The following is a 26,082-nucleotide window of genomic DNA, read 5'->3' on the forward strand; positions in this document are numbered from 1 at the left end:
TGATAAATTGCAAAATGTCTCCCGGTTTCCATGGAAAAAAGGATGATACTGCAGACATGTGATTGAGTGCAATTATGTTCACTACAGCTAATAGTTTCCATAAACTTACAGATGGTCTCTGAATTGGGCAGTATTTGCAGAAATTGTATTCTAATACTGTAAAATACTACATAGAATGTACTTTCAAAGGAATAAAAATGAGGCAGCAAATCTCTTATTCAGTGAGTGACCCTACACTAGCAGGGAGTTTTTCATTAAATAATGTGTTTTCACAAAAGGTAGGGAAGAAGAAAGGAAAAAAAAAAAAGTAAGGTAGTGAAAGTCATTGGGACGTTTGTGAATAGTCTGGCATTCATCTCTTTCCAAGAACATGGTAGGATTGTACCTCTGCCCCCTTTGAAGTTAGGTTATGACCATGTAACTTACGTTGACTGATGAAATGGGTTAGAAGGGACTTGTCACTCCTGAGTGAAACCTTTTAGAACCAGTGCACAATTTTGTAACTTTCTCCTTTATTGCTGCTTTAGAGATTGTGGAAGAAGGTGCCAAGATGGGTCCTGTCAGGATGGATCTCTGATGACTCTGTTGAGCAGAGAAACAGAGTGTGTGTAGAATCACAGATTTATGGGATAAAGTCATTGAAGTTTAGGGGGTTTTGTTACTGCCATATAACCTATGCTGTTCTGACTGATATTAGCAGTAAATTCTCCATGTCCATTCCTACTAACGGACTGGCTAACACCTTTAGTGTTAATGGGGCAGAGTTCTCTGATGGATGAATGGTGCCCTTAAGGGGAATTCTTTTGGGGGTGCACCTGCCCGGGTAGATCTGTCAGGAAGGCCAAGATTGGGCTCCAGATAGATTGTAAAGGCTTTCGTGGGAAGCTACTAAAATACATTTATTTTAATTACTCAGTTGTAATAGATGCTTTGGATAACTATCAAATACTTCAATATATTTTAGGTTGATATGATTTTATCCTAGTCAATAGTCAGCTGTGAAGTCCCAAGAATATTATGATGAACAAAAGGAAAAAGGAGGAAAAAGAGAGGAAACCATGGTCAGCAGAATGCCACGTTAATAGATTGTAGCCATTGACTTCATGTCAACTTCATCCATTTCTCTCTACTCTCAACTCCCTTCGTTAAGCCAATCTAATCACCCATTTTTGATTCAGAATTCCAGTCTTACACTTCGACAGTGATTGTCATATCTACCTAAAATTACTTCTGGAACAAAGCAGGGTACAAATGGAGGAAGAGACTCTTTACCCTAGGGAACTGTGAGGTTTGTTTTTTCCCTAACTTTCTTTTCTTTTTTTTTTTTTAATTTTATTTATTTACTTGACAGACAGAGGTCACAAGCAGGCAGAGAGGTAGGCAGAGAGAGAAGGAGGGGAAGCAGGCTCCCTGCTGAGCAGAGCTAGATCCCAGGACCCTGGGATCATGATCTGAGCTGAAGGCAGAGGCTTTAACCCACTGAGCCACCCAGGCGCCCCACCCCTAACTTTCTTTTTCCCTCCCTACGTCCCAATCAATTTCCTTTACCCAAACCACTGTCTTCCAAGTGTGATGATGGCTTTCCTCACATGGTTTCACTCACCAGTAAAGCCCTTCTTGCTTGCTGTTTCCTATTCAAATCTGACCCTCCCCTAAGGCTCAACTCCCATCTCCAGGAAGCTCTGGAAGCTTCTGATGTCTTTGCTGACCTTTCTCTTTTCTGAATTCCTCAGTATATTATTTAGTGCTTGATTATATAACGGTTCACCTCTCTTTCGTGTGTACCTGTCTTGTCCCCCAGTCCTTGTTTGGGACTGTGTCCAACTCAAGACTTCTCTCTCTCTCATCCCTTCTTTCTCTGTCTTATGTCTCTCCATAAACAACTCACCCTGTACCATGCACAGAAACACAAAATGAAACAGACCTTACTATAAAAAGCAAAAGAGCATGACAACTTAATGTAACCAAAATAATTCAAATATTATCTTTACTTATGACTGATAACATACCCTTGCAAAAAATGATGGTCTATGCAAGATAACTATTACATGAAAGCTATTTTACTGTTTAGAAGTTAGAAAAGAACAAATTACATATTTAGGATAAAATATCACAAACAGACTTCATTTTTACCTTCTTTTTTTTTTTTAAATATTTTATTTATTTGACAGAGAGAAATCACACTAGGCAGAGAGGCAGGCAGAGAGAGAGAAGGAAGCGGGCTCCCTGCGGAGAAGAGAGCCTGATGTGGGGCCCGATCCCAGGACTCTGGGATCATGACCTGAGCCGAAGGCAGAGGCTTTAACCCACTGAGCCACCCAGGCGCCCCCATTTTTACCTTCTTGATATTTTATATGAAACTGAGGTTCTTTGAATCATTTGCAAAGCATGTCAATTAAAAAGAAAATTGCAGGAACCTTCGGCTGATATATTATGCTTTTGCTTATACTCAGCACAAAGGTAGGCTCAATGCCTTTGATGCTTCTATATACCCATACACTCAGATAATCAGAAATGGCAATTAGCATGTAATCAATTGTCAATAAATTCTTGCTGATTGTTCACCTTCACTATAAAGTGCTCTGATTTTTTTGACCAAACTTTTCGGACCTGAGCTCTGGCTTTCATATGCTAACATACGTATAATACATATATATCCGTGTATTTTAGCTTTTTTTAAAAAATATTTTATTTATTTGACAGAGAGAAATCACAACTAGGCAGAGAGGCAGGCAGAGAGAGAGGAGAAAGCAGGCTCACCGCAGAGCATGTGGGGCTCGATCCCAGAACCCTGGGATCATGACCTGAGCCGAAGGCAGAGGCTTTAAAACACTGAGCCACCCAGGTGCCCCGTATTTTAGCTTTTTTAAAAAAGATTTTATTTATTTAGTTGAGAGAGAGAGAGAGCATGGGTGGGGGGGGCAGGCAGAGGGAGAGGGAGAAGCAGACTCCCTGCTGAGCAAGGAGCCCCATGCAGGACTCAATCCCAGGACCCTGGCATCATGAGCTGGGCTGAAGGTCAATGCTTAACTGACTGAGCCACCCAGGTGCCCCATGTATTTTAGTTTTAAGTAATTTGAGCATATGTGTGTTTAAAGCCTTTTTGGGAAAAATGGGAAATTTTGAATTTATTGATATTTGTTCATTTTCTTTTTTTTTCTTTTTTTTTTTTTTAAAGATTTTATTTATTTATTTCACAGAGAGAGATCACAAGTAGGCAGAGAGGCAGGCAGAGAGAGTGAGAGGGAAGCAGGCTCCCTGCTGAGCAGAGAGCCCGATGCGGGGCTCGATCCCAGGACCCTGAGATCATGACCTGAGCCGAAGGCAGCGGCTTAATCCACTGAGCCACCCAGGCGCCCTTGTTCATTTTCTTAACTATGATAATGGCATTATGGTTTTATAGTGCAATTTTCTTATTTTTATAAGATTCATACTATAGTACTTAGGTTTTGAAGTACCACGATGTCTGTGACTTATTCTCAAATGGTTCATCAAAAAATCATAGATCATGAATAGATAAAGCAAATTTGGAAAACTGTTAACAATTGTTGAATCCAGGGGATAGAAAGTTGGGTGATTATTTACTATTCTTTCAATTTCCTGTACATTTGAAAATGTTAATAGTAAACAATTGATTAAAAAAACTCTTGCCATCATGAAAAAAAATCAGAAGCAGGAACATCAATATTCAGACTAATTACAAGCACCAGTGACATGTGTGTGCATACACGAGTGTACGATGGAATCTTGTTAGTAAGGTTTACAGTGCTGCTATTTCTGAGCAACATGGATGCACTTTAGTAAATAAAAATTGTGGGGTGCCTGGGTGTCTCAGTGGGTTAAAGCCTCTGCCTTGGGCTCAGGTCATGGTCAGGGTCCTGGGATCGAGCCCCGCATGGGGCTCTCTGCTCAGCAGGGAGCCTGCTTCCTCCTCTCTCCCTGCCTGCCTCTCTGCCTACTTGTGATTTCTGTCTGTCAAATAAATAAATAAAATCTTAAAAATAAAGAAAGAAAGAAAAATTGCTATTTGCTTGACTCATTTGGGGGATCAGGAAGAGAGGTTTACTTCTATTGTCAGAATAATGGCCTAAAGGTATACACGGTCATTTGACATTTCAAGAGCTGGAAATTAAAAACTTACAATCTTGGAGCATCTGGTGACTCAGTCAGTTAAACATCTGACTCTCAATTTTGGCTCAGGCCCATGACCTCAGGGTGGTGGGATCAATGTCAAGGCGGAGAGCAGAGTCTGCTTGAGATTCCCCCCTCTTCCTTAATGCCTTCCCACTGACTCACACATAAGTAAATAAATTGTAAAAGAAAAGGAAAAAAAGAACCTACTTGAATGTTATTCTCTATTTTAAGGTAATATAAACAAAACTGTTTAATGTGACTGTGTCTGCCTGACCAAATTTTCTTGATGATGAAAACCATTCTTGGTTTTTGATTACTAATGTCTTACCAACTCTTGCAAGCATAAATGGCATAGAATTCATCAAAGTCACGGTTTCTTTCAGGGTGATGCTCAGCTGTGAACACTGAGATCAACAACAATGGGATCTATTGATGAATGTAAACATAAAGAAAATGTAGCGTATGAAAATTCTAATTTTGGCATATTTTCACTTCCTGAGTCTTTTAAACTGCAATAAACGTATACTAAATATTTATCTATTATTGTGTATTTTAGAATGTCAATTTTTAAAGGTTTTATTTATTTATTTGACAGAGATCACAAGCAGGCAGAGAGGCAGGCAGAGAGAGAGGAGGAAGCAGGCTCCCTGCAGAGCAGAGAGCTGGATGCAGGGCCTGATCCCAGGATCCTGGGATCATGACCAGAGCTGAAGGCAGAGGCTTTAACCCACTGAGCCACCCAGGTGCCCCACAGAATGTCAATTTTTAAAAGGAATTTGGCCTCTCTTTTTTATTTTTTAAATTTTGAGAGTGAGCGAGCGAGCGAGCGAGAGCGCGCACGAGCGAGCAGGAGGGAGGGGCCAGAGAGAGAGGGAGAGTGAGAATCTTAAGCAGGCTCCATGGCCGGTGCAGAGTCCAACATGGGGCTCGAGCTCAGGATCTTGAGCTCATGACCTATATCATCACCTGAGCTGAAATTAAGAGTCTGATGTTTAACTGACTGAGCCACCCACGTGCCCCTAGAATGTCAATTTTAACCTTAAAGTTCCCCCAAATATTTGGAAGAATAGGTGAGGTCCAAGAAATTTTTTCTTCCAGAAAAGAAAATTTAACAAAAGCAAAAACAACAATCAGCAACAATCAAGAGGGGGTAATGACGTAGATTCAGAGCTAAATTTATCTTGCTCTACACTGTATAACCTCTATTTCTTATTGTGACATTCAAAATAGCAAGTGTACTTGTTAGAACATTTTTTCTAACCAAGCACATCTTAACAAAGCCTGTTTTCCTCTTCACTCTCAGTTCTTGAGTTCTAAGTCTAAAGAAGAAACAAAATTAGGATTTGGCTTCTGTTTAAAATAAAGATATAATTACATAAACAATTGTTTCATTCCTTGTACAAGATCCATGTCTTTCCTAAACGCGAAGACCCAAAAGACAAAGGTAATCAGCAAATTTGTCACACTGGCCGAAAAGAAACCTGGCTCTGTATTGCCATCATGTGGTCAATATGTATATTACACCTCCACTCCACCGGTGCCCTGCAAGATGACTGCCACCTGGAATCTTACACCACCCACAGATTGGTTTAAGTACTTCAAACCCACAGGCCCATCCATCCTTTTCCTTCCTTCCTTTCTTCCTTCCTTCTCTCCCCCTCCCTCCCTTCCTTCTCCTCCCTCTCCCTCCCTCCTTCCCTCCCTTCCTTTCTGATATATTTATTTATTTTAGAGAGAGATCATGATGGGGGCGGGGGAGGAGCAGAGGGAGGGGAGAGAAAAACTTAAGCAGACTTTGCAGTGAACTTGGAAACTATCTTGGGTTCCATCCCATGACCCTGAGAACAGGAGCTAAGGCCAAAATCAAGAGTCAGAGGTTTAACCCACTGAGCTCCCCAGGCCCCCCGGGCCTCATTTTTCATATAAAGAAGTTACATTCTATGAAGGCACAATGTGTTAGTTATGTTTTTACTTTCTGGACCCTTTATTCTTCAACCCGGTAACTGTGCGCAGGAAAAGATTATGGAGATGGATAAGAAAATTTTCAGTTTTTTGATTTCAAGTTCAGGGATCCTTTCCAAAAACGATCTCACTCAAATAGTGCAAATTAGTTTCTGCTAATTGACTAATAGCTCCCTTTTCATTTAAAGAATACTGAGCACTGTGTGTTTTAGATAGAAAAGCCCCAGACTACAGCATTGTGTGTCAACTATACCTTAATAAAAATAAACAGGAATACGTACATACGCACATACATACATCCGTATTGGGAGACCTGTGGGATGGAGCCACTTGGACACCCACCTGAATATATAAGGTTTCACGCAAGTCATTCATGTTTAAAAGGCTCCTTCTGAAAAATAACAGAGCTCAACTGAAGTCTTATGGAGAGGATATCTAGCTAAAAAAAATCCCATTGTTATTTTGCTCCATTGCACACCACAAGATTTAGTACTTAATTTTCCTGTGTAATTTAACTTTCTAATTTTTCTCACGAGTCCTAATCCTATTTCTCCAACTAAAATTTAAATTATTTGATTGTAAGAATGATAGCAGACTCCCTGGCCTGTGGACTTTTTATTGTATTACATTACCTAAAATGTTAATACGTCAGCATTTCATAGTTTGTTGTTGATCAATTTTCAGCAAGTCAAAATAACAATATGACATTTTAAAACGTCTTCACATTTACTAATATATAATCTGCAGCACCATTAATGTACTTGCTAATAAATTAACAACAGCAACCACCACCAAAATGTTTCACCTGTGGGGCAGAAGTGAGCGATTACTACCCGCTTACTTGAGTCCGCTGATTTTTTATACTGGTCTTTGGTTCATTTTATCAAGCACAGTGGAACCTCTTCAGGACTAATAACTAAGAGTATACTAGGCTTTATTTATTTAATCCTATTTTGTTTTATGACATGTGATTTGGCCCTTGTATTTGAATCCATATAATGATAAGAAGCATTACACAAGATTCGACCATTAAATCAATTTCTAAACCCACAAACACTTCCCCAGAAATCTGTTACTTAGATAAAGTTAAGTCCATCCAAACAGCCTCTACAAAGGTGGGGGTGGGAGGTGTCTCAAAATTAATCACATCTTTCTTAATTTTTGGTTGGAAATATCTAACTTCTCAAGAACTTGAGGATGTGGGGCTTTTTTTTCCATTAAATTTCATTCGTTATATAGATTTCATAAAGACTCCAAAGTCAGGGTTCTGATTCCTCTGTACTTCTTTTGGTGTGTGTGTTCAGTATAATTCTGCTAGTTATTGTATTTGAAGGTGGTCAAATGAACTTCAAGATTATGCAAATTAGATAATATAGTCTAATCTCTCTCTCTACACACTTATCTGCTTATGTGTCAGGATCCCACTAATGGGCTTAAGGAGTTGGATTAAAGACCATAGGTTGCCTAGAAGATGATGTCCTAGGTAAATACTACCAGTTTGATTTGTGACATACAAATAAGCCGCTGAGCTATAAGAGCTCTCTTCTTTTAAATATTTGCAAAATAATGCAGTCTTTTTTAAGCAAGGTATTCCATCCAGGTGTGGGTTAACGTATGCTCCAATTTCTAGCTTGTGTTGGTGAAAAAAAAACAGCTAATTACCCTCTGCTGTGCGTTTACAGAACCTTACTTATCAAGTGAAAACAAGCAATATCGCTTGCTATTTTTATACTCCCGTGCCCTTACTCATGCTACTTCTTTGTCTAGCATGACCTTTCCCTATCACTCATCCACAGTACTGCATTACTGCGTTTATTCATTTACTACCCAAGCCTTAAAGAACAATGACTGGGTCTTCTATACATTCACTAACTTATTCAATAAAGATTTCGCTACGTGCCAGCTCTGGGGAATAGAGCAGTGATAAAAACACACAAAATCCCTACTTTTCCTGCGACTTATATAGAAATGATATAACACATGAGTAAAATATATTGCCAGTTAGCAATAAATGCTAAAGAAGTGGGGTAGAGTGCTCGCTTCGGCAGCACATATACTAAAGAAGTGGGGTAGAGAGTGTGGGGAGGATGAAATTGCAATTTTTTTTTTAAAGATTTTATTTATTTATTTGACAGAGAGAGATCACAAGTAAGCAGAGAGGCAGGCAGAGAGAGTGAGAAGGAAGCAGGCTCCGCGCCAAGCAGAGAGCCCGATGCGGGACTCGATCCCAGGATCCTGAGATCATGACCCGAGCCGAAGGCAGCGGCTCAAACCACTGAGCCACCCAGGCGCCCGAAATTGCAATTTTTAATCAGGCTGCCAAGAAAAGTTCAGCTAATGCAGTGATTGAGCAAAGACCTAAAGGAGGTGAGGGCAAACCGTGTAGAAATCTGGGAATAGAGTGTTCCAGAAAGAAGGACTAGTAAGCACAAAGTTACGGAAGTGGGAGGGTGCTGGGTTGGAAGAAGAGCCACAAGGGGGTCCACACGGCTGGAGGAGAGGAAAAGGAATATTCTTGTTTATCCATAGGGTTTAACCCTGTGTCTGAAACGTATTAGGACTTCATATCTTTGAAGAATTAGTGAATATTTTGATGGTAATGTAAAAAAAGGCCAATGCTTCACACAACTTGATTTATGCTAAATCCAGTTACTTTTTTTTTTTTTTAAGATTTTCATTCATTTATTTGACAGAGAGAGACCACAAGTAGGCAGAGAGGCAGGCAGAGAGAGAGCGGGAAGCAGGCTCCCCGCCGAGCAGAGAGCCCGATGTGGGGCTCAATCCCAGAACCCTGAGATCACGACCCAAGCTGAAGGCAGAGGCTTTAACCCACTGAGCCACCCAAGCGCCCCGGTTACTTTTTTAACAAAAATATTTTCTTTGCTTGTCCTGACTTTAGCTTTGTCGTCGAAACAGGTACGACTTTCATTAATTCAGATTTTAGGTCTGTTCAGGATGTCGTTTTGCGGTATATTGCAAACTTCTCTTTGCATTTCTTTTTGTTAGAGTCCTTACAAAGAACTGTAACCTGCAGTGAATATAAACACTGGAAAATACCAGCAAATACTGTTGGGTAGTATTCTCAAAACCTTCAGACCTCTTAGCAAAGTTAGCAGCATTACTTAGAATCACTTAAAGAAACTGTCAGTTTAAAGACTTACTCTGCCTCCAAAACTTATTTCTCAGAACATCACTCGTAGAATTTGTGTAAAGAGTACTATGCATATAATCTTATTATTTATTTTATTTGCAAGAATGATTCACCATTAGCAGCAGGTGGGGCCATGAGCACATGTACACGGAGGCAACCACCACCAGCAAGACTGATTAGCTCTTAACAGTTTTCTCCTGACTGCTCCTTCCCTGCCTCATTTTGGACTCCAGGTGTTAGCATTCCCGGTCTTGCTTTTGACTTGTCAGTGTATCCCTTTGAATCAGTAACCTCTCCATTTCGTTGTTAATCTTTAATACTGATTGTTATACTTTCATTCTAATTATAATATTTTCTCCTGTCTTCCTGATATCTTGACTGATTTTTTTTTCTTGAGATTCAGAAAAACATACTCAGTTCCCTACAGTACCCAAGAAATGCTTGAATGGAAACGCCAGTTGTAAAAGATTTATTCCCTCGAAGTTGCCAGATCCTGATAGTTTTGGAGTTTTGATAGAATCTTCGAGAAATCGAAACTTTTTTTTTTTTTAAGATTTTATTTATTTATTTGACAGACAGCGATCACAAGTAGGCAGAGAGGCAGGCAGAGAGAGAGAGGGAGCAGGGTAGAAGCAGGCTCCCTAACCCCTTCAGCTGGAGACCTCCAAGAAGTCAGTTGTAGTAAACCCAGTTGTATTTAATTCTTGTTGCAGCAAGGAAAAATACATACCACAGGGAACTATGGGCTTCCTCAGTAAGAAGGTGTTCAGAAAGACCTGTTAGAGGATTTGGGCTTCGGTTCGTGGTTGGTGCTTGAGGGAGAGTCTAAGGTAGCAGGGATCTGTTCTCAATTGGTTGCAGTCAGAAAGTCAGTGCAATTCCATGACTGGGCATCTCAGTAAATCTTATCTATAGGGAGAGGAGACTAATAGGAGAATAAAGTTGTAATTTGTAAAGAAGTAGTAACCATTGGGGCACCTGGGTGTCTCAGTGGGTTAAAGCCTCTGCCTTCAGCTTGAGTCGTGATCCCAGGGTTCCGGGATTGAGCCCTGCATCAGACTCTTTGCTCAGCGGGGAGCCTGCTTCCCCTCTCTCTCTGCCTGCCTCTCTGCCTACTTGTGATCTCTGTCAAATAAATAAATAAAATCCTTAAAAAAAAATTAAAAAAAGTAGTAATCATTCATTTTGGCCAAGAGAAAGGGTGTTTAGTATTTTGTAGGCCAGGGCAATCTTGTTTTTGTCTGTGTTTAGACAAATTCATGAAGTGATTTGCCTTGTCTTGCTTTATCATGGTTTTACAATGACCTTGTCCGAGGTTGGGATTTCATGAGATTATTTCTAACAGGACAATAATATGGCTTAGCTGTGAGTGCCAGGCCAGCTTCCCAATGTCAGGGGCTCTTCTTGTTTTTCTTTTTCGTGTGCTGTTTTTAATCCTTTCATCCAAGTATAATGTACATACAGAAAAGTAATTTTTTTAAAAATTATTTATTTGAGAGAGAAAGGGAGATGGTGAGAGAAAGCACAAGCAGGGTCATGGTGGGGAAGGGGGCAGCAGGCTCCCTCATGAGCCTAAGCCGAGGGCCCAACTCGGGGCTCCATCCCATGACGCATGACATTGTAGAATCTCAAGGAACGTTTCTTGAATCCTGACCCAAACTTGCACGCTTCTCGCCTTTCTTTCTTCTCTCCCCTGTGCACCCGTATACAGGTCTAACCCCACACTTTCTTGGTACCCGTCTGATGGTGCTTATTTCTCTGTTTGGAGTACTAAATGAACATAGTGTTTTCATTTTTGTTTTACACCACCCGGGACATGATCATCGCTAAGTGAAAGTTAATTGTTAATAATCATGCTGCAGTTCTTGGGCAGTTTTGTGTAAGTTCCGTTAGGGCAGAACTGTATCAGACTTTTCGGTTTCACTTGTGTCTTCAAAACACAACGGCAGGGGCCCTGTCAGAGGAGACGGGAGCGAAGGGCGGGGAGCCCGGGGGCGGCCCCGCACAGCCCGGAAGTGGGGGGCTCCACAGGCGCCTAAAGCCAGACCGGGACAGAAGCGGCTCGACCAATCACATGGCTTGGCCGGTGAAAGCCCCACCTCCCAAATTTTCACCCGCTATTCAAGTTAAAGCCAAGCTCTCAAGCAACAGACGCGCCGGCAGGGATCTGGGGCCAGTCTGGGGGCGCCGCGGACACAGCATCCGCGGAGGGCGCGCAGGCGGAACCTTTGTCCTCAGCTCGGTGTTTCCCGCGACTCCGCTCCTATCGCTACACTACCAAACCGACGGCCTCCTTTGCTGCCCCGAAGACCTATTCCAAGAACATTCCCAGACTTAGGGACTGGTAATTTCAGCGAAACGATTAGTGGACAGCCCAACGACTGAAGACAGTTTCTCGGTGCGGCATCTCCCTAACGCGGCCCCGCGGGTTCTCCTAGAGGAGGGCGCCCCACGTACGGCCGCCCACGCTCGCCCGCCCAGCGCGGAGCTTCCGCCGGGCCTCGCCTCGTGCGCGTGCTCGGACGCGAGCTCAGGCGCGCACGCCGCCCCGCCCCGCCCCGACGAGCACGCCGCCTCGCCCCGCCCCTCCCCGCGTGCACGCCGCCTGCGTCCCGCCCCGCGCGCACGCCGCCCCCTCCCAGGCCCGCCCCGGCCGCGGGCTCCGGATCTCTCGGCTGCGCATCCCGGTGGATCGACCCCCGACCCACTGCCCCGCGGGTGGAGGAAGCTGGGTCGGGCCCGATCGCTCTGTTAGCCAGAGGCAGGCGGAGGAGACCGGCTTGGCCGGGGGCGAGCCGCCGCGGGTGCCCTGCGCGCCCGGGAGAGAGGTGAGAGGGAGGCACAGTTACGTGAGGCCGCGCGGAGTAAGTGAGCTTGGGTCCGACTCGGGCTCACGACCGAGACTGGTGGGCCAGGTCCGGGAGCCCGCGTTACCCTCGCTGCGAGGAGCACTGAGCCGACACAGAGGGACGGACCGAGCGAGGACACATGGCCTCGCCATTCCTGCCCGCGGGGGCTACCACGGGCGACAGCGGCGGAGAGCTGAGCTCGGGGGACGACTCCGGTGATGTGGAATCCCTCCAGAGTCCCGAGACCGAGGCGTCCGGGAGTCTGACAGAGCTCTTTGAGAAGGCTGCAGCGCACCTCCAAGGCCTGGTCCAGGTGGCCAGCAGGGAGCAGCTCTTGTACCTGTATGCCAGGTACAAGCAGGTAAAATCCTGGGGAAGGGGTGGATGCGGGAGAGCGGCCGGAGGCCTTCTGTGTCCTCCAAGATCGAATAGTTACCGTGCTTGGTTGATGGCTAGGTGCAGTGAAGTTTGCCTGTGTGTGTGTGTGTATAATCATCTGCTAAGAATTAGAAACCCGAATATGGAAAGGGTCTGTCTGCTATCCTGGAAGTGATATTTGGCTGGACACCGAATGACAGCTTTCCATGTCTTTGACTTGCACAGTGACCTTGCACTTATGGTTTTACCAGCTTCAGAACCTTTACAACATGAGGATGGTAAAATAAGATGTATTATTCAGTCTTGCTGAAGGGTCATATGGAGGTAATATGGTCATATGGAAGTAATGTTAAAGAAAATTGTGAGATCCAGGAGAATTATATGATCGTAATAAAAGGGTGATGCAATACAAATTAAGGTATTATAATTTTGTCATTATATTTTTAAAATCCTAAATATATTAGACTTATGTTTTGATTGGATGGGCTTCTGACTGTTAGATGCTATTATAAACATTTTAGAGCTAGTAAACACCAGGTGAAATAATCCCCTTCTTTGGCTGGAAGGAAAAGGGAAACCCAAAGAGAGTAGATAACTTCCTAGGGTCATACAGACAAATCAGTCAGAACTGGAACTAGATTGTAGCTCCTGACTCTAAGGCTCTGAACTTCATAATCGTAATGTCGTTTAAGACATGTTTAATTTATCATTCAAAGAGTCGAAGGTACCAGAAGGAGAAATAATTGCTTTATTTTAATCTACCAGTACTTGTATAACATCTGTTCTGTGCAAAACACTTGGGTGTTACACCTGCCGCGAGTGCAAAGAAGAAAAAGCATCATGGTATTTGCCTTCGAGAGTCTTGGAAAGTTCCTTGAGGAGTCTAGATTTAAACACGTGAAAAATTGCAAACAAGAGTTAAGTAACATTTTAGGAAAACTCCAGCTCTTTGGAACACTGGAAACAAAGATGTTCTGGGGAATAGCCCATTTTATTTTACCAAAAATTTTAACCTTCTTTTGCTTCTTGATATCTGTTTCCTTCTGTATTCTTTAAAAAAAAAAAAAAAAAGTTGTACGGTCCCTCTGTATTCTTCAACTGAACATACTGAATAGAGATGAACCTTCTTTTGAAGACTGATGAATTTCAGTTATGAATACTTGAGAGACATAGCTATAGATATATAAGGTACAAATTACAGTGTTGAATGAAAACTGCCCCTGAATTGGCCTTGGAATTTACTTTCTTGCAGAAGTTCTGGATATCTTTTTTTTTCTTTGGTTATTTATCCTGTCCCAATAACATTAAAATGAAACTTTCAGGTATTTAACAAGAGTTTATTGAACATTGTGCTAGGACCTTTAACATGTCTGGCTAATAATTCTCTGGGCAGCTTTAGACTGTGTGTGTGTGTGTGTGTGTGTGTGTGTGTGTGTCTCCAAATTCCCTAGAGAACATTCTTTTTCTTTTGAGGACATAATTTTACTTACTGATAATAGTGTCATCATTATTAATATCTGATTTCGGAGTTATCAGTGAACTCTAGTCACTGTCAACTGGTAAACATTCTGTCTCATGTATCATCACTTCATCCAGATATTCTGGAAGAGGTCTGTCCCTCACCCTTTCAAGAACTCGTTTTTAAGGTATTTAGAAATATTCTGTATCCGGAAATAAAATTCTTTGTTGTTACAGAATAAGGTTATGCTTACTTAGATATAACATTGGGACACAATTTTTATCAATCTCATCTAATTTTTTCTTTCTCTTTTTTTTTTTTTTTTGAGAGGGAGAGAGAATCCTAATCAGGCTCTATGCCCAGTGTGGAGCCCGAGGCGGGGCTCCATTTCATGGCCTCACTGCCCTCCCCATCATGACCTGAGCTGAAACTGAGTCAGATACTTAACTGATTGAGCCACCCAGGCCCTCCTCAATATTTTATTTATTTATTTATTTATTTATTTATTTATTAAAAAAGATTTTATTTATTTATTTGACAGACAGAGATCCCAAGTAGGCAGAGAGGCAGGCAGAGAGAGAGGAGGAAACAGGCTCCCCGCAGAGCAGAGAGCCCGATGCGGGGCTCGATCCCAGGACCCTGGGATCATGACCTGAGCCGAAGGCAGAGGCTTTAACCCACTGAGCCACCCAGGCACCCCTATTTATTTATTTTTTAAAAAAAGATTTTATTCATTTGACAGAGATCAGAAGTAGGCAGAGAGAGAGAGAGAGAGAGAGAGAGAGAGAGAGGCCGGGGGAAGCAGGCTCCCTGCCGAGCAGAGAGCCTGATGTGGAGCTGGATCCCAGGACCCTGAGATCATGACCGGAGCCGAAGGCAGAGGCTTAACCCATTGAGCCACCCATGCGTCCCTCAATATTTTATTTTCAGTAGCATTCTGAGATAGTGTTAAAAATAGCGTCTTTGGGGCGCCTGGGTGGCTCAGTCCATTAAACATCTGCCTTCAGCTCGGGTCATGATCCCAGGGTCCTGGGATCGAGCCCTGCATTAGGCTCCCTGCTTAGTGGGGATCCTGCTTCTCCTTCTCCTTCTGCTGCTCCCCCTGCTTGTACTTGCACTCTCTCACGCTCTCTGTCAAATACATAAATAAAATTTTAAAAAATAGCATCTTTGATAGGATGATAAGGTTGAAATTCCAATATAATTGATGCATGGTGGACCAGAATTTCTCATGAAACAATTACATTTTGTATTCAGAGTAGCATTGTATTTTGGAGGCCGAATGAAATAAAGTTATCCCCAGGAAGATAATAAAAATAAGGTGAGCTGTGAACTTTCTTTTCTTAGGCAGAGCCCTAAATTTACCTAACATCATCATAGCTCTTTCAGTCTCAGATAAGTCTATGGCTCCAAAATCATCTTTTAGTGAGATTTCAGAAACATCACACCAGTGAACAGTTTTTTGATCCTCTGCATTAGCCTACACTTTCCCAGCAAAAGATAACTATTTGACACCTGTGAAAACTCTAGGACAATGAACATTTCAAACCCTGGTTAGCTTCGTTACAGGAGCCTTCAGCACCAGCACAGCAAGGATACCCAACATGTTCTACTTTAACCTGGCCACACATGATTCACTGGCATTTGCCATTAGCCCGCTTTGTTAAAACATTCTGTTTGAAGGGCATTGGCTATATCATATATATATCAGGACAGGGTTTAGGTGTTTTGTTAAAGTGGCACATTTTAGAACTCTGCTTTATAGCTTATGATTGTTAATGATTTGGAAACTGTTACTCATCATGTCCTAAAATCCTGTAGTTGTATTTATCCAGTCTTTGCTGATCCAGAACTATTGTTTGAATTTGGGAATGCAGAAGCTTCTGTGTCAGTTAGAATACAGGGTCAGCCGCTGAGCTTTTATTTTCATCACATAAAATGGTCTGGAGGTAGGTGACCTAGGGCTGGTATGGTGATTCTGCTTCATGAGATCATCCAGGGGCTCAGTCTTTTTCTGTCCTGTAGTTTGGCCATTCCCTGAAGGCAGCAGTTCTCAAACTGTGGTCTAGAGACCCCTGAGAATCCCCGAGACTTTCTTAGGAGCTCTGTAAGATCAAATAATAATACTAGACATAATAACACTGGGAAAGTATTTGCCTTTTTTCTCTTTGATAAAACTGCTGATGCGTCAGCATGAATCAAGACAGTGGCAAGCAAACTGTACTAGTCATATATTTCACCACCATCTACTCAGAGTAAAAAAAAAACCAATCTTAAAAATGTCTTGGATAAAGCAGTAAAAATTACTGATTTCTATTAAATATTAACTCTTGAGTACAAGTCTTTTTAATATTGTGTGTGATGAAATGGGGAGTACACACAAGGTGGTCATCCACACTGAATTATGTTGGCTATATTGAGGAAAAGCACTTGTGTAATTTTTTTTTTTTAAAGATTTTATTTATTTATTTGACACAGAGAGAGAGATCACAAGTAGGCAGAGAGGCAGGCAGAGAGAGGAAGGGAAGCAGACTCCCTGCTGAGCAGAGAGCCCGATGCGGGACTCGATCCCAGGACCCCGAGATCATGACCTGAGCCGAAGGCAGCGGCTTAACCCACTGAGCCACCCAGGCACCCCACTTGTGTAATTTTTGAGTTGCAAACAGAGCTACCCACAGTTTTCATGAAACATCATTTTTCCTTAATAAAACTACTCACAGATTAATTATGCTCATTCAAATTTGAGTATTTGGCAGATGGTCTCTTCAAAGTGAACAAAGTGAGCCTGTCCCTTTAAGGAAAACAGCTGACAGTCCTTGTTGCCAGTGGTCACATTTGAGCCTTCAAGTGAAAATGAGAGGTTTGGGAAATCTGTGTCTGTCACATGAACTTGACAGCTGCCTAATATTTAAGAACTTTTTTGATGAGATTGGTGGTGATTTTAATGATTGTAAACTTCTGCTCTTGTACAGTGTGTCGGCATTTGGGAGGAATGCATAACTCAGTGAACTCTGTTTTCCAAATGTTGTGTGGAATGTTACAGATTATGTCTGAGTAAAAGAGCCATTCAAATCGCAAGTCAGACCAATGGATTTTAGTGTAGCAGTAAGAAAAACTCATTGATATGACATCAGAGTCCACTGCTTTTTGTGGTATCAAAGAAGAATATCCACAGTTATCTGAAAAGGCTACTGAAATACCTTTCTTTTGTAGTAGCATATCTGTGTGAGCATTTTCTTCATATACTTCAACCAAAGCAACATATTGCGATAGACAGAATACAGAAGTAGATATGAGAATATAACGGCCTTCTATTAAGGCGGACATTAAAGAGATCTGCAGAGTGTACAACAGCGTCACTTTTCTCACTAAGTTTTTTGTGCTTTAGAAAATACAGTTTTTTTAAATAAAATTGTTACTTATATTAACTTGATGAGTTACTGTTTTTATTTTATTTTACTTTTTATTGAGCGGTGGTGAACTTTATTGAGCGATAGTACAAAGCTCCAGAAGAGGGAGGGGACCGAGAGGGTTGCCCGAGTTTATTATTTTTAAATGAGTTAATACATATTTTAAAATGTATTTTAATTTTTAATATGGTACATATTGATAGATATGACCCACATAAACAAAGCTCCTTGGGGGTCCTCATTTTTTAAGAATGTAAAGGGATCATGAGACCAAAAAGTTTAAGAACTGTTCCCTTCAGATTCTCTTTGCGTGGCCAGAGATGGCTCACCATCCCTACATGCATGTTCTAGTCAGGGCTCAGGGAAAGGGAAAGAAAAGCCCCCCAATCCTCCTCCTTTTTTTAAAAAACGATTTTATTAATTTGAGAGCAAGAGAGAGCACAAGCAGGGTGAATGGCAGAGGGAGAATTAGACGCCCCACTGAGCAGGGAGCCCCATGTGGGGTTTGATCCCGGGACTCCGGGATCATGACCTGAGCTGAAGGCAGACACTTAACTGACTAAGCCACCCACGTGCCCCCCTTTTCTTTTTAAGGAAGATGTTTATACCACTTTCACACATATCCAGTCCCCTGAACCTGGGCGGAAGTTGCAGTCACATATAAAGTTTAGCTGGAGGACCATGTGTCTGGCTGAGACTTCTCTACTGTGGGAGAAATGGAGAATAGATATTGGTATTTGTTTCTGCCACTGGCTGGTGTCTGGATAAAAAACAAATAGTAATGACTGCTGTTTTTATGACGTATCATAGTTTCATCTTTCTTTCTTTTTAAAGATTTTATTTATTTGAGAGAGAAAGAGAGAGAGCACAAGGGGGCGGGGAGAGGCAGAGGGAGAAGCAGACTCCCTGATGAGCCGGGAACCCAACATGATGCTCAATCCCAGGACCCTGAGATCATGACCTGAGCCAAAGGCAGATGCTTAACTGACAGCCACCCAGGCACCCTTTCTCTCATGTTTCTAGCAATCTAGTAATTGAAGTGATTTTGGAGATGCCAGAACTGAAGCCTAGATTCAATGTGGCATGTAAAACAGAGTGCTGTGGAAAAGGAATATTGGACTTTGGAGTCAGTCCTAAATTCACATCCTGACTATTAATTCGGGATTTGCTAATGGGTGAACTCAGACAGCCCTCCTCAGGTTCTCTGTACTCATTTGTAAAATAAGTTTGTAATGGCAGTCCTAACAGGATTGTTGTACGGCTCATTTGCTGTAGCACATGTGAAGTTTTGGTTTATGGTGATCAAGAAATGCAGTTTCTGCTCTCACTGTTTCTTCCCTTGGTCCCCTTATAATAGGGCTGCTCCTGTATAAGTGAACATTTTAATATTCATCAGAGGGCCATGTGATTAATTGCTACGCAGTTGATGGAGATGATATTGTAATGAATTCAGAGATGGATGAGATCATTGTAGACTGAAAGGGTTTTTACAGTCTGAACCTTGATTGAGGCTGAAAGGTGTGAAAAGCTGAAGGAGGTGGAGAGGGCATTTCAGGCAAGGTCGGTAACAGGAGCGAAACTCAGGATAAAAATCCTTAAAGCAGTGTGCAGATCAGTCTGGTTAGCAAGTAGACCATCAGTCTGATTTTAGCAAAATTCAAGTGTATGAAATTAATAGATGGCGAGAGGGTCTCTGAGAAGTAGATGGGGGTTGGATTGTGGTATTAGGAAAAATAAGTATTTGGTTGAACACATGCTTAACATATTCATTCCACATTCAGAAAACATTTTCTACTACTGTAGGATAGGCACTATATAAGGTGCAGTGAGCGAGTTAAGAATGGTTTCCTAGAGGCTGTGTTCTGATAGAAGAGACTTTACAAAAAACCTTGTAACACCAGGTAAAAGTGGAAAGTGCTGTCAGAGGTATAGAAATAAGTGCTGTGAGAGTTCATCAGAAAAAGATTATTTTTAGCATTGGGAGTCGGGGGCTGTATAGTAAATTCTGCGCTTATGTGAATTTCACTTATGTTTACTCACAATGAAAATATCATATAGTTTCACCACAAATGTTATTTGAGGGTTACAAATAAGTATTGACAAACAAGAAAAGATTATTGTGGAGTACATAGAATGTATTGAAAGTTTTTTGCAATGCTGTCAGCATCTATACTTATATCAATTAGTTTCATAATAGGATACTAGTATGCATAGTATGCATTTTCCTGGAATTTGGGAGAGGTAAAATGCTGATAATGTAATTAGAATGAGGATAAATAAACAATATTATGAATTCTGATAAACTGTACTTTCAAGCTTGTTTGTTGCATGTTTGAAAATTATTTTATATGATAAATGGTAATAAGGATTACATAATTTATATTTATAATTTGCCCTTTATATATAATTTGTCTACTAGTTTAGGAGTGCAAGTGTTTTCACTCATAGTTTTTTATGTATCACAGAATTAGACAATAGTGATTTTATACAGTAAGCCAAAGCAGCTTGTATTCAAAATTTGTTCTTTTGTTTGCTTTTGCAAAGAATGTTAAATTTTGTTATTCTATATTGATGCAAATATTTTCTAACCTGCAGTTACTGAGTATACATAATAAATTTGAAAAAAAAAAAAAGTTTCTCTGGCAGTTCTTTGAAAAATAAGTTCTTGATGTATTTTTTCCCCCTCCCTTCAATTAGGTCAAAGTTGGAAATTGCAATACTCCTAAACCAAGCTTCTTTGATTTTGAAGGAAAGCAAAAATGGTAAGAAATTCTTGGAATCTAATGAGGTTGTTGGAAATGGTTTAGGTATTTAGGAATTAGAAAGTAGTGAGCAGATTAAAGAATTATTTTTATATTAATCTCTCTGCTGAAGACTGTGCTAACAACATGCGGTTGGGAGAGAGATTAAAAGAATCCGCTTTCAGCTAAGTCTACTAAAGGATTCTCATGCCATGATGTTGGTATACACATAGTTCATGGCAGACATAGACTCCTTACATATGACTAGCTTCTTAGAGAGTGGTGGTAAGAGCTATTGCTTGAGATCTTCCTATCCTGTCATATAGCCCCTAATGGATCACCACTTCTGCCCTGCGGAGGAATCTTTGAAAGGATAGGAGGATGGGAAGGGAGAAGAACAGGATAAATCCCCATTACTATTCTTTTTTGTGTCTCTATGTGTATACATATATGTGTGTGTGTGTGTGTGTGTGTGTGTGTGTGTATTTTTTTAAGATTTTATTTATTTATTCGACAGAGAGAGATCACAAGTAGGCAGAGAGGCAGGCAGAGAGGGGGGAAGCAGGCTCCCCACCGAGCTGAAAGCCTAATGCGGGGCTTGATCCCAGGACTCTGAGACTATGACCTGAGCCAAAGGCAGAGGCTTAACCCACTGAGCCACCCAGGTGCCCCTCCCATTATTATTCTTCTCCCCTGCCCCAATTTTATCTTTTTATCTCTAGTGCTCTTCTGTACCTTGCCCCACCCACACCACAGTGAAGTGCTTATAATAATTGCTTGGGAAGAAAGGTGGGAGGGGGGAGATTCTGAGTCCTGCTTCTTCCTTGAATCCATAAAAAGATTATCCTAATTCAGAGGTTCCTCCTTATCATATGAGGTCTTATTTACTCATACCCCAGTGAAAAAAAGAGAAAATGTATACAATAGAGACCTTAGTTATAGGAGGAAGAACTTTGCAAGCATCAACCCTGAATTAAAAGTATAAAGGGTGGGGTTTAAAAAAAAAATTAAATATGGTTGAAGAGAGAAGCGCGCCAAAAATGGATTCTAACTTTACATCCTAAAGCAGTGCTACTCAAGGTGCAGTCCCCTGACAAGTTGCCTGTCTACGAACTGTTTGTTACCCAGCGGTAAATAGATGCACCGCTTGAACTTGAGTGTAAACCAGTTGCATCATTAAGCCCATGTTTAGTTCAGCTGACTTTTTTTGTGTGTAGGACCTTCTCAGTGGAGGAAGCAGTGCTTTGAGTTCCGTTCTGGCAGAGCTCTCTGCTGATGATAACCGATACTCTCTGACACTTTATTACTGTTGTGGAGAAAACCTGATGCAACTTTTATTGTTTTTTTTTTGTTTGTTTTAATTTATGAAGTTTCATAACTTAAGCATTACTTTTTCTACTATGCTTGCCTGTTTTAACATTGTTTTTAGCAATTTTGAAGTTTTGATTTTACAACCACTATAATAATTCAGGCAGGAATCATCAGGGGATGCTAAAACCACTAGATGAAAAACTACTGTGGAGCATATACGCAATCTGACCCTCAGTTGACTTTTTTTTTTTTTTAAATATTTTATTTATTTGACAGAGAGAAATCACAACTAGGCAGAGAGGCAGGCAGAGAGAGAGGAGGAAGCAGGCTCCCCGCAGAGCATGTGGGGCTCGATCCCAGGACTCTGGGATCATGACCCAAGCCGAAGGCAGAGGCTTTAACCCACTAAACCACCCAGGCGCTCTCTCAGTTGACTTTTTAATTACAGGGAAGACGATGAAACTGCTTCTACCAAGTCCTTAATCTTATCTTTGGTGATGAGCGGGACAAAGTGATGTCATTTGCTGCCAATGGGATACATTGTGAAGGACTTGTCACTTGTATATTGCTTTTGCCAAAACCTTTAACCTGATTCTAATCATGAGTATTCATTTTTTTGGGAAGAACACCGTTTAGGTGAGGAAACAGTCAGACAAATCCAAATTGAGGGATATCTTATAAAACTGGTTTGGACTCTTAAAAAATACCAGTATCCTGGAAGACAAAAAAGGCTAAAGAAACACAAAACTCAATGCTATGTGTGAATCTTGATTGGCTCCTGGTCTGGGAGAAGAAATCTACAAAGGACATTAGTAGGAAATCAGGGAAACGTGAAGGTTGTCTATGTTTATATAATAATATTGATGTTAAATTTCCCATTTGATACATGCTGATATATTTAGGTGTAGATGTTAGAATGTATACAGGTAACTTTCAAGAGGATCAGTAAAAATAAACTTGGAAAAGTTCAAAAAGATGTTATATTCATTGTGGGAGCAGGAAGGTAGTGAAAAAACCTTGCCACTGAATTATATTTTACAGTATATCAGTGGATCTACTTCCTGGGCGAAAGTAGAAAGAATTGGCAGGGCAAGACCAAGAAGGAGCCTATCTAGGCAGCTGGCAGAAAAAAGAAGAAAAGGATGACTCAGAAGGGGGCACAGTACTAAAATATTACTCTTGATATTTATCCTGCAAGTAGTCCCTACCTTCTTACTAATTAGAATTCTTACCTCTGTCCTTACCACCCCTCACTTTTAGAAGTCCCTCTGTGGGGATCCATTATCAGCAGCTTATAGATGAGATAACAACAAGAGGGGAAGGTATATTTCTCACAGCTTAAATTCGAAGTTCAAAGTTATTTTCCCCAAGGAATATTGTTTTGCGTGATTAGTTCCCATGCTACCAAAATGCTGTATAAGGTGGAAACTACTTTTATTGGTCTGTAGATCATTCATTCTCAGGGATGAAAGGTGGGTTTTGGGGAGTTATAAAATCTTGGATTTTACAGTTGTTTGTGGTCTTATAAAATTCATTCAATATGCAACATATCTGTGTTATAAAATTCCATGGGGGATGGTGATTAGGGAAAAAAATGTCTAAAAAGGCTCCTTAGGTCATGGGGTGTAATGTGTGTTGGTTGCATTGTTAATGCAAAAAGAGAGCTACTCGTCTATGGCTTCTTCTGTCTATATCTAACATCCTTAAAATGTGCATGCCAGTTTTTGTTTTTTGGATTTTTAAATTTTTTAAATAACATATAATGTACTATTAGTCCCAGGGGTACAGGTCTGTGAATCACCAGGTTTACACAGTTCACAGCATTCACCATAGCACATACCTTTCCCAATGTCCATAACCCAACCACTCTCTCTCTACCCCCTTACCCCCAGCAACCCTCAGTTTGTTTTGTGAGATTAAGAGTCTCTTATGGTTTGTCTTCTTCCAGATCCCATCTTGTTTCATTTATTCCTTTCCTACCTCTCCAAACCCCCCATGTTGCCTCTCAACTTCCTCATATCAGGGAGATCATATGATAATTGTCTTTTCTTTGATTAACTTATTTCCCTAAGCATAATACCCTCTAGTTCCATCCACGTTGTCACAAATGGCAAGATTTCATTTCTTTTGATGGCTGCATAGTATTCCATTGTATATATAGACCACATTTTCTTTATCTATTCATCTGTTGATGGACATCTAGGTTCTTTCCATACTTTGGCTATTGTGGACATTTGCATGCCAGTTTTTAATACTAAAAGGAATGTGCCATTTGTGTTACTTCCACAGATAATGATAGATCATTTTGGATATTCTTTACTGTAGGGAAGCATGGAAAGCACTTGGTGATTCAAGCCCCAGTCAAGCAATGCGGGAGTATATTGCAGTAGTTAAGAAATTAGATCCAGGTTGGAATCCTCAGGTAAGATTTGATGATTGTTAAATAATATTTTCCAAAAACGTATCTTCTTCCTCTCAAATAAAGGCTTAAAATTAAGCCTAAGCTTAAATAACATTCTTTTTTTTTTTTTTTTAAGATTTTATTTATTTGAGGAGAAGGAGAACATGGTGGGGTGGAGAGTGGGGAGGGGCTGAGGGAGAGGGAGAGTTATTGTAATATTTATCTACCTCAAAATTTGCTTAAATATTGCTTAAATATTAGCATGAACAGTTCATTTCAGAATTTGAAAGAGCTTAACTTGAGATCATCATTTTCTTGAGAAATGGTAGGTTTCTCTTGGATTTTTTTTTTCTAATGAACACTTCTGTACAAGTACTAAATGCTTTTTGATGTGGATAAAATATAAACAAGATAGGCTTTCTGCCATTACATAATTTAAAGCATATTAGAGAAGATAAAATATACAAAATATGATTATAGTATAAAATAGTGATGCAAGTGCTAGGGAATCCAATGGAAAGAGAGATTACTTTGGACCTTGGAAATACTGGGTATTGTTCACTTAAATGTACCTCCTTTTCGTAGTATACTTACTGGAGAACATCTAAAAAGACTTTAATAAAGGTGGCATTGGTATTTTATTTCAAAAAATTTTTTAAAACATTGGTGACAGGTATTTTAATGGGATAAAGGTATCAGTACCATGTCAAAAATGCAAATTGAGTATTAATTTTCATTAAAAATATTTAGGCCAAATCAGTGATGAATGAATATAGCAATTTTCAGATGTTTTGGTAGTAATTAAATTATTTCATAGGTACGCATGTTTTACCAGCTGGAAGGAATTTTGTTTAATAATCATGGTATTGTAAAATGTCAGAGTTGTAAGGTACCTTAAAGATTATGTATTATGATGTATGAAAGTGTATCTGAATTATGAACACAAAGAGGGAGAGGTAACCTGTTTAGGATATCTTTAAAGATAAAACTGCCGGGGCGCCTGGGTGGCTCAGTGGATTAAGCCGCTGCCTTCGGCTCGGGTCATGATCTCAGGGTTCTGGGATCGAGTCCCGCATCGGGCTCTCTGCTCTGCAGGGAGCCTGCTTCCTCCTCTCTCTCTGCCTGCCTCTCTGCCTACTTGTGATCTCTCTCTCTCTGTCAAATAAATAAATAAAATCTTTAAAAAAAAAAAAAAGATAAAACTGCCTTTCTGAAGTCATTGAAACATTTCGTGATGTTTTTGATGTGCATGAGTATTTTCAGAAATAATCCATTTTGTTAGTATCTTTTATGAAACATCAAGTTTGCATACAAATGTGTATCATAAAGGTCCTAAGGACTTTGTATCTGAAATTAAGAGGTGAAAACAGCCTGAACACATACACCACAATGTTTAAAAAACAAAACAAAACTTGAGTTTGAATGCGTTTTGGTGAGTACTTTGTTCTTCAGTCTCTTTGGGTCTTAGTTCTTCCCTATTGATTTTACGTGATTGTTTCTGATGCCTGGCCTGTGTAGGCGTTTGCGTTTTTAAGTTCTGATAAATGACATAATTTATTATTCACCTTCAGTACCTTAATTGCTAAATAAAATTCCGTTAACCACCACTCTTTTTTTTTAAAGATTTATTTTTCCTAGAGAGAGAGAGAGAGAAAATGTGTGAGTGTGCGTGTGTGCGTGTGTGCAGGAAGAGAGGAGGGGCAGAGGGAGAGAATCTTCAAGCAGAATCCTCGTCAAGCCTGGAGCCCAATTTTGGGCTCGATCTCACAACCGACACATGAGATCATGACCTGAGCTGAAACCAAGAGTGGATGCTCAACTGACTGAGCCATCCAGGCGCCCCTGTTAACTAGAACTCTTATAAATGGTTGCAGAGTCCCTATGGTCAGGTAGTTCTTCCTTTCGGAAATATAAACAGGTGGTAAGGATGCTTTTAAAAGAAATTTGTGTAAAAAAAAAAAAGTAAATCTCACCTATTGAATATAAATTTGAGTAAACTAAGCAGAATCTAAGGAACTTTCAAATAAAGATAATTTTCTCAGGGTTGTGAGATCAGCCCCCTGTGGGGCTCCGTGCTGGATGTGGAGCCTGCTTAAGATTCTCTCTCCCTCTGCTTTCCCCACCCCTGTGTCCTGCAAGTGCTCTCTTTCTTTCTCTTAAAAAAAAGTTGAAGATCATTCTTTTTTTTTTAAAGATTTTATTTATTTATTTGACAGAGAGAGATCACAAGTAGACAGAGAGGCAGGCAGGGAGAGAGAGAGAGAGGGAAGCAGGCTCCCTGCTGAG

General features: G+C 40.7%; 1 protein-coding gene across 4 annotated transcripts in view; it reads left to right on the top strand.

The window, feature by feature from the left end:
- Positions 1-11,416: 11,416 nt before the first annotated feature.
- ACBD6 (acyl-CoA binding domain containing 6) overlaps positions 11,417-26,082 on the top strand; it is a 209,260-nt gene continuing 194,594 nt past the window's right edge. For 3 of the 4 annotated variants that reach the window (XM_045982961.1, XM_045982960.1, XM_045982962.1), the window contains exons 1-3: positions 11,417-12,457; positions 20,041-20,105; positions 23,721-23,817. In XM_045982961.1, the coding sequence (XP_045838917.1) occupies positions 12,236-12,457; positions 20,041-20,105; positions 23,721-23,817 (384 nt within the window). In that variant the 5' untranslated portion in view covers positions 11,417-12,235. The remainder of the gene's footprint in view (positions 12,458-20,040; positions 20,106-23,720; positions 23,818-26,082) is intronic. The other variant, XM_045982959.1, reaches the window with a different exon arrangement.

This window comes from Meles meles, chromosome 17, assembly GCF_922984935.1.
Source record: "Meles meles chromosome 17, mMelMel3.1 paternal haplotype, whole genome shotgun sequence".
NCBI lineage: Eukaryota > Metazoa > Chordata > Mammalia > Carnivora > Mustelidae > Meles > Meles meles.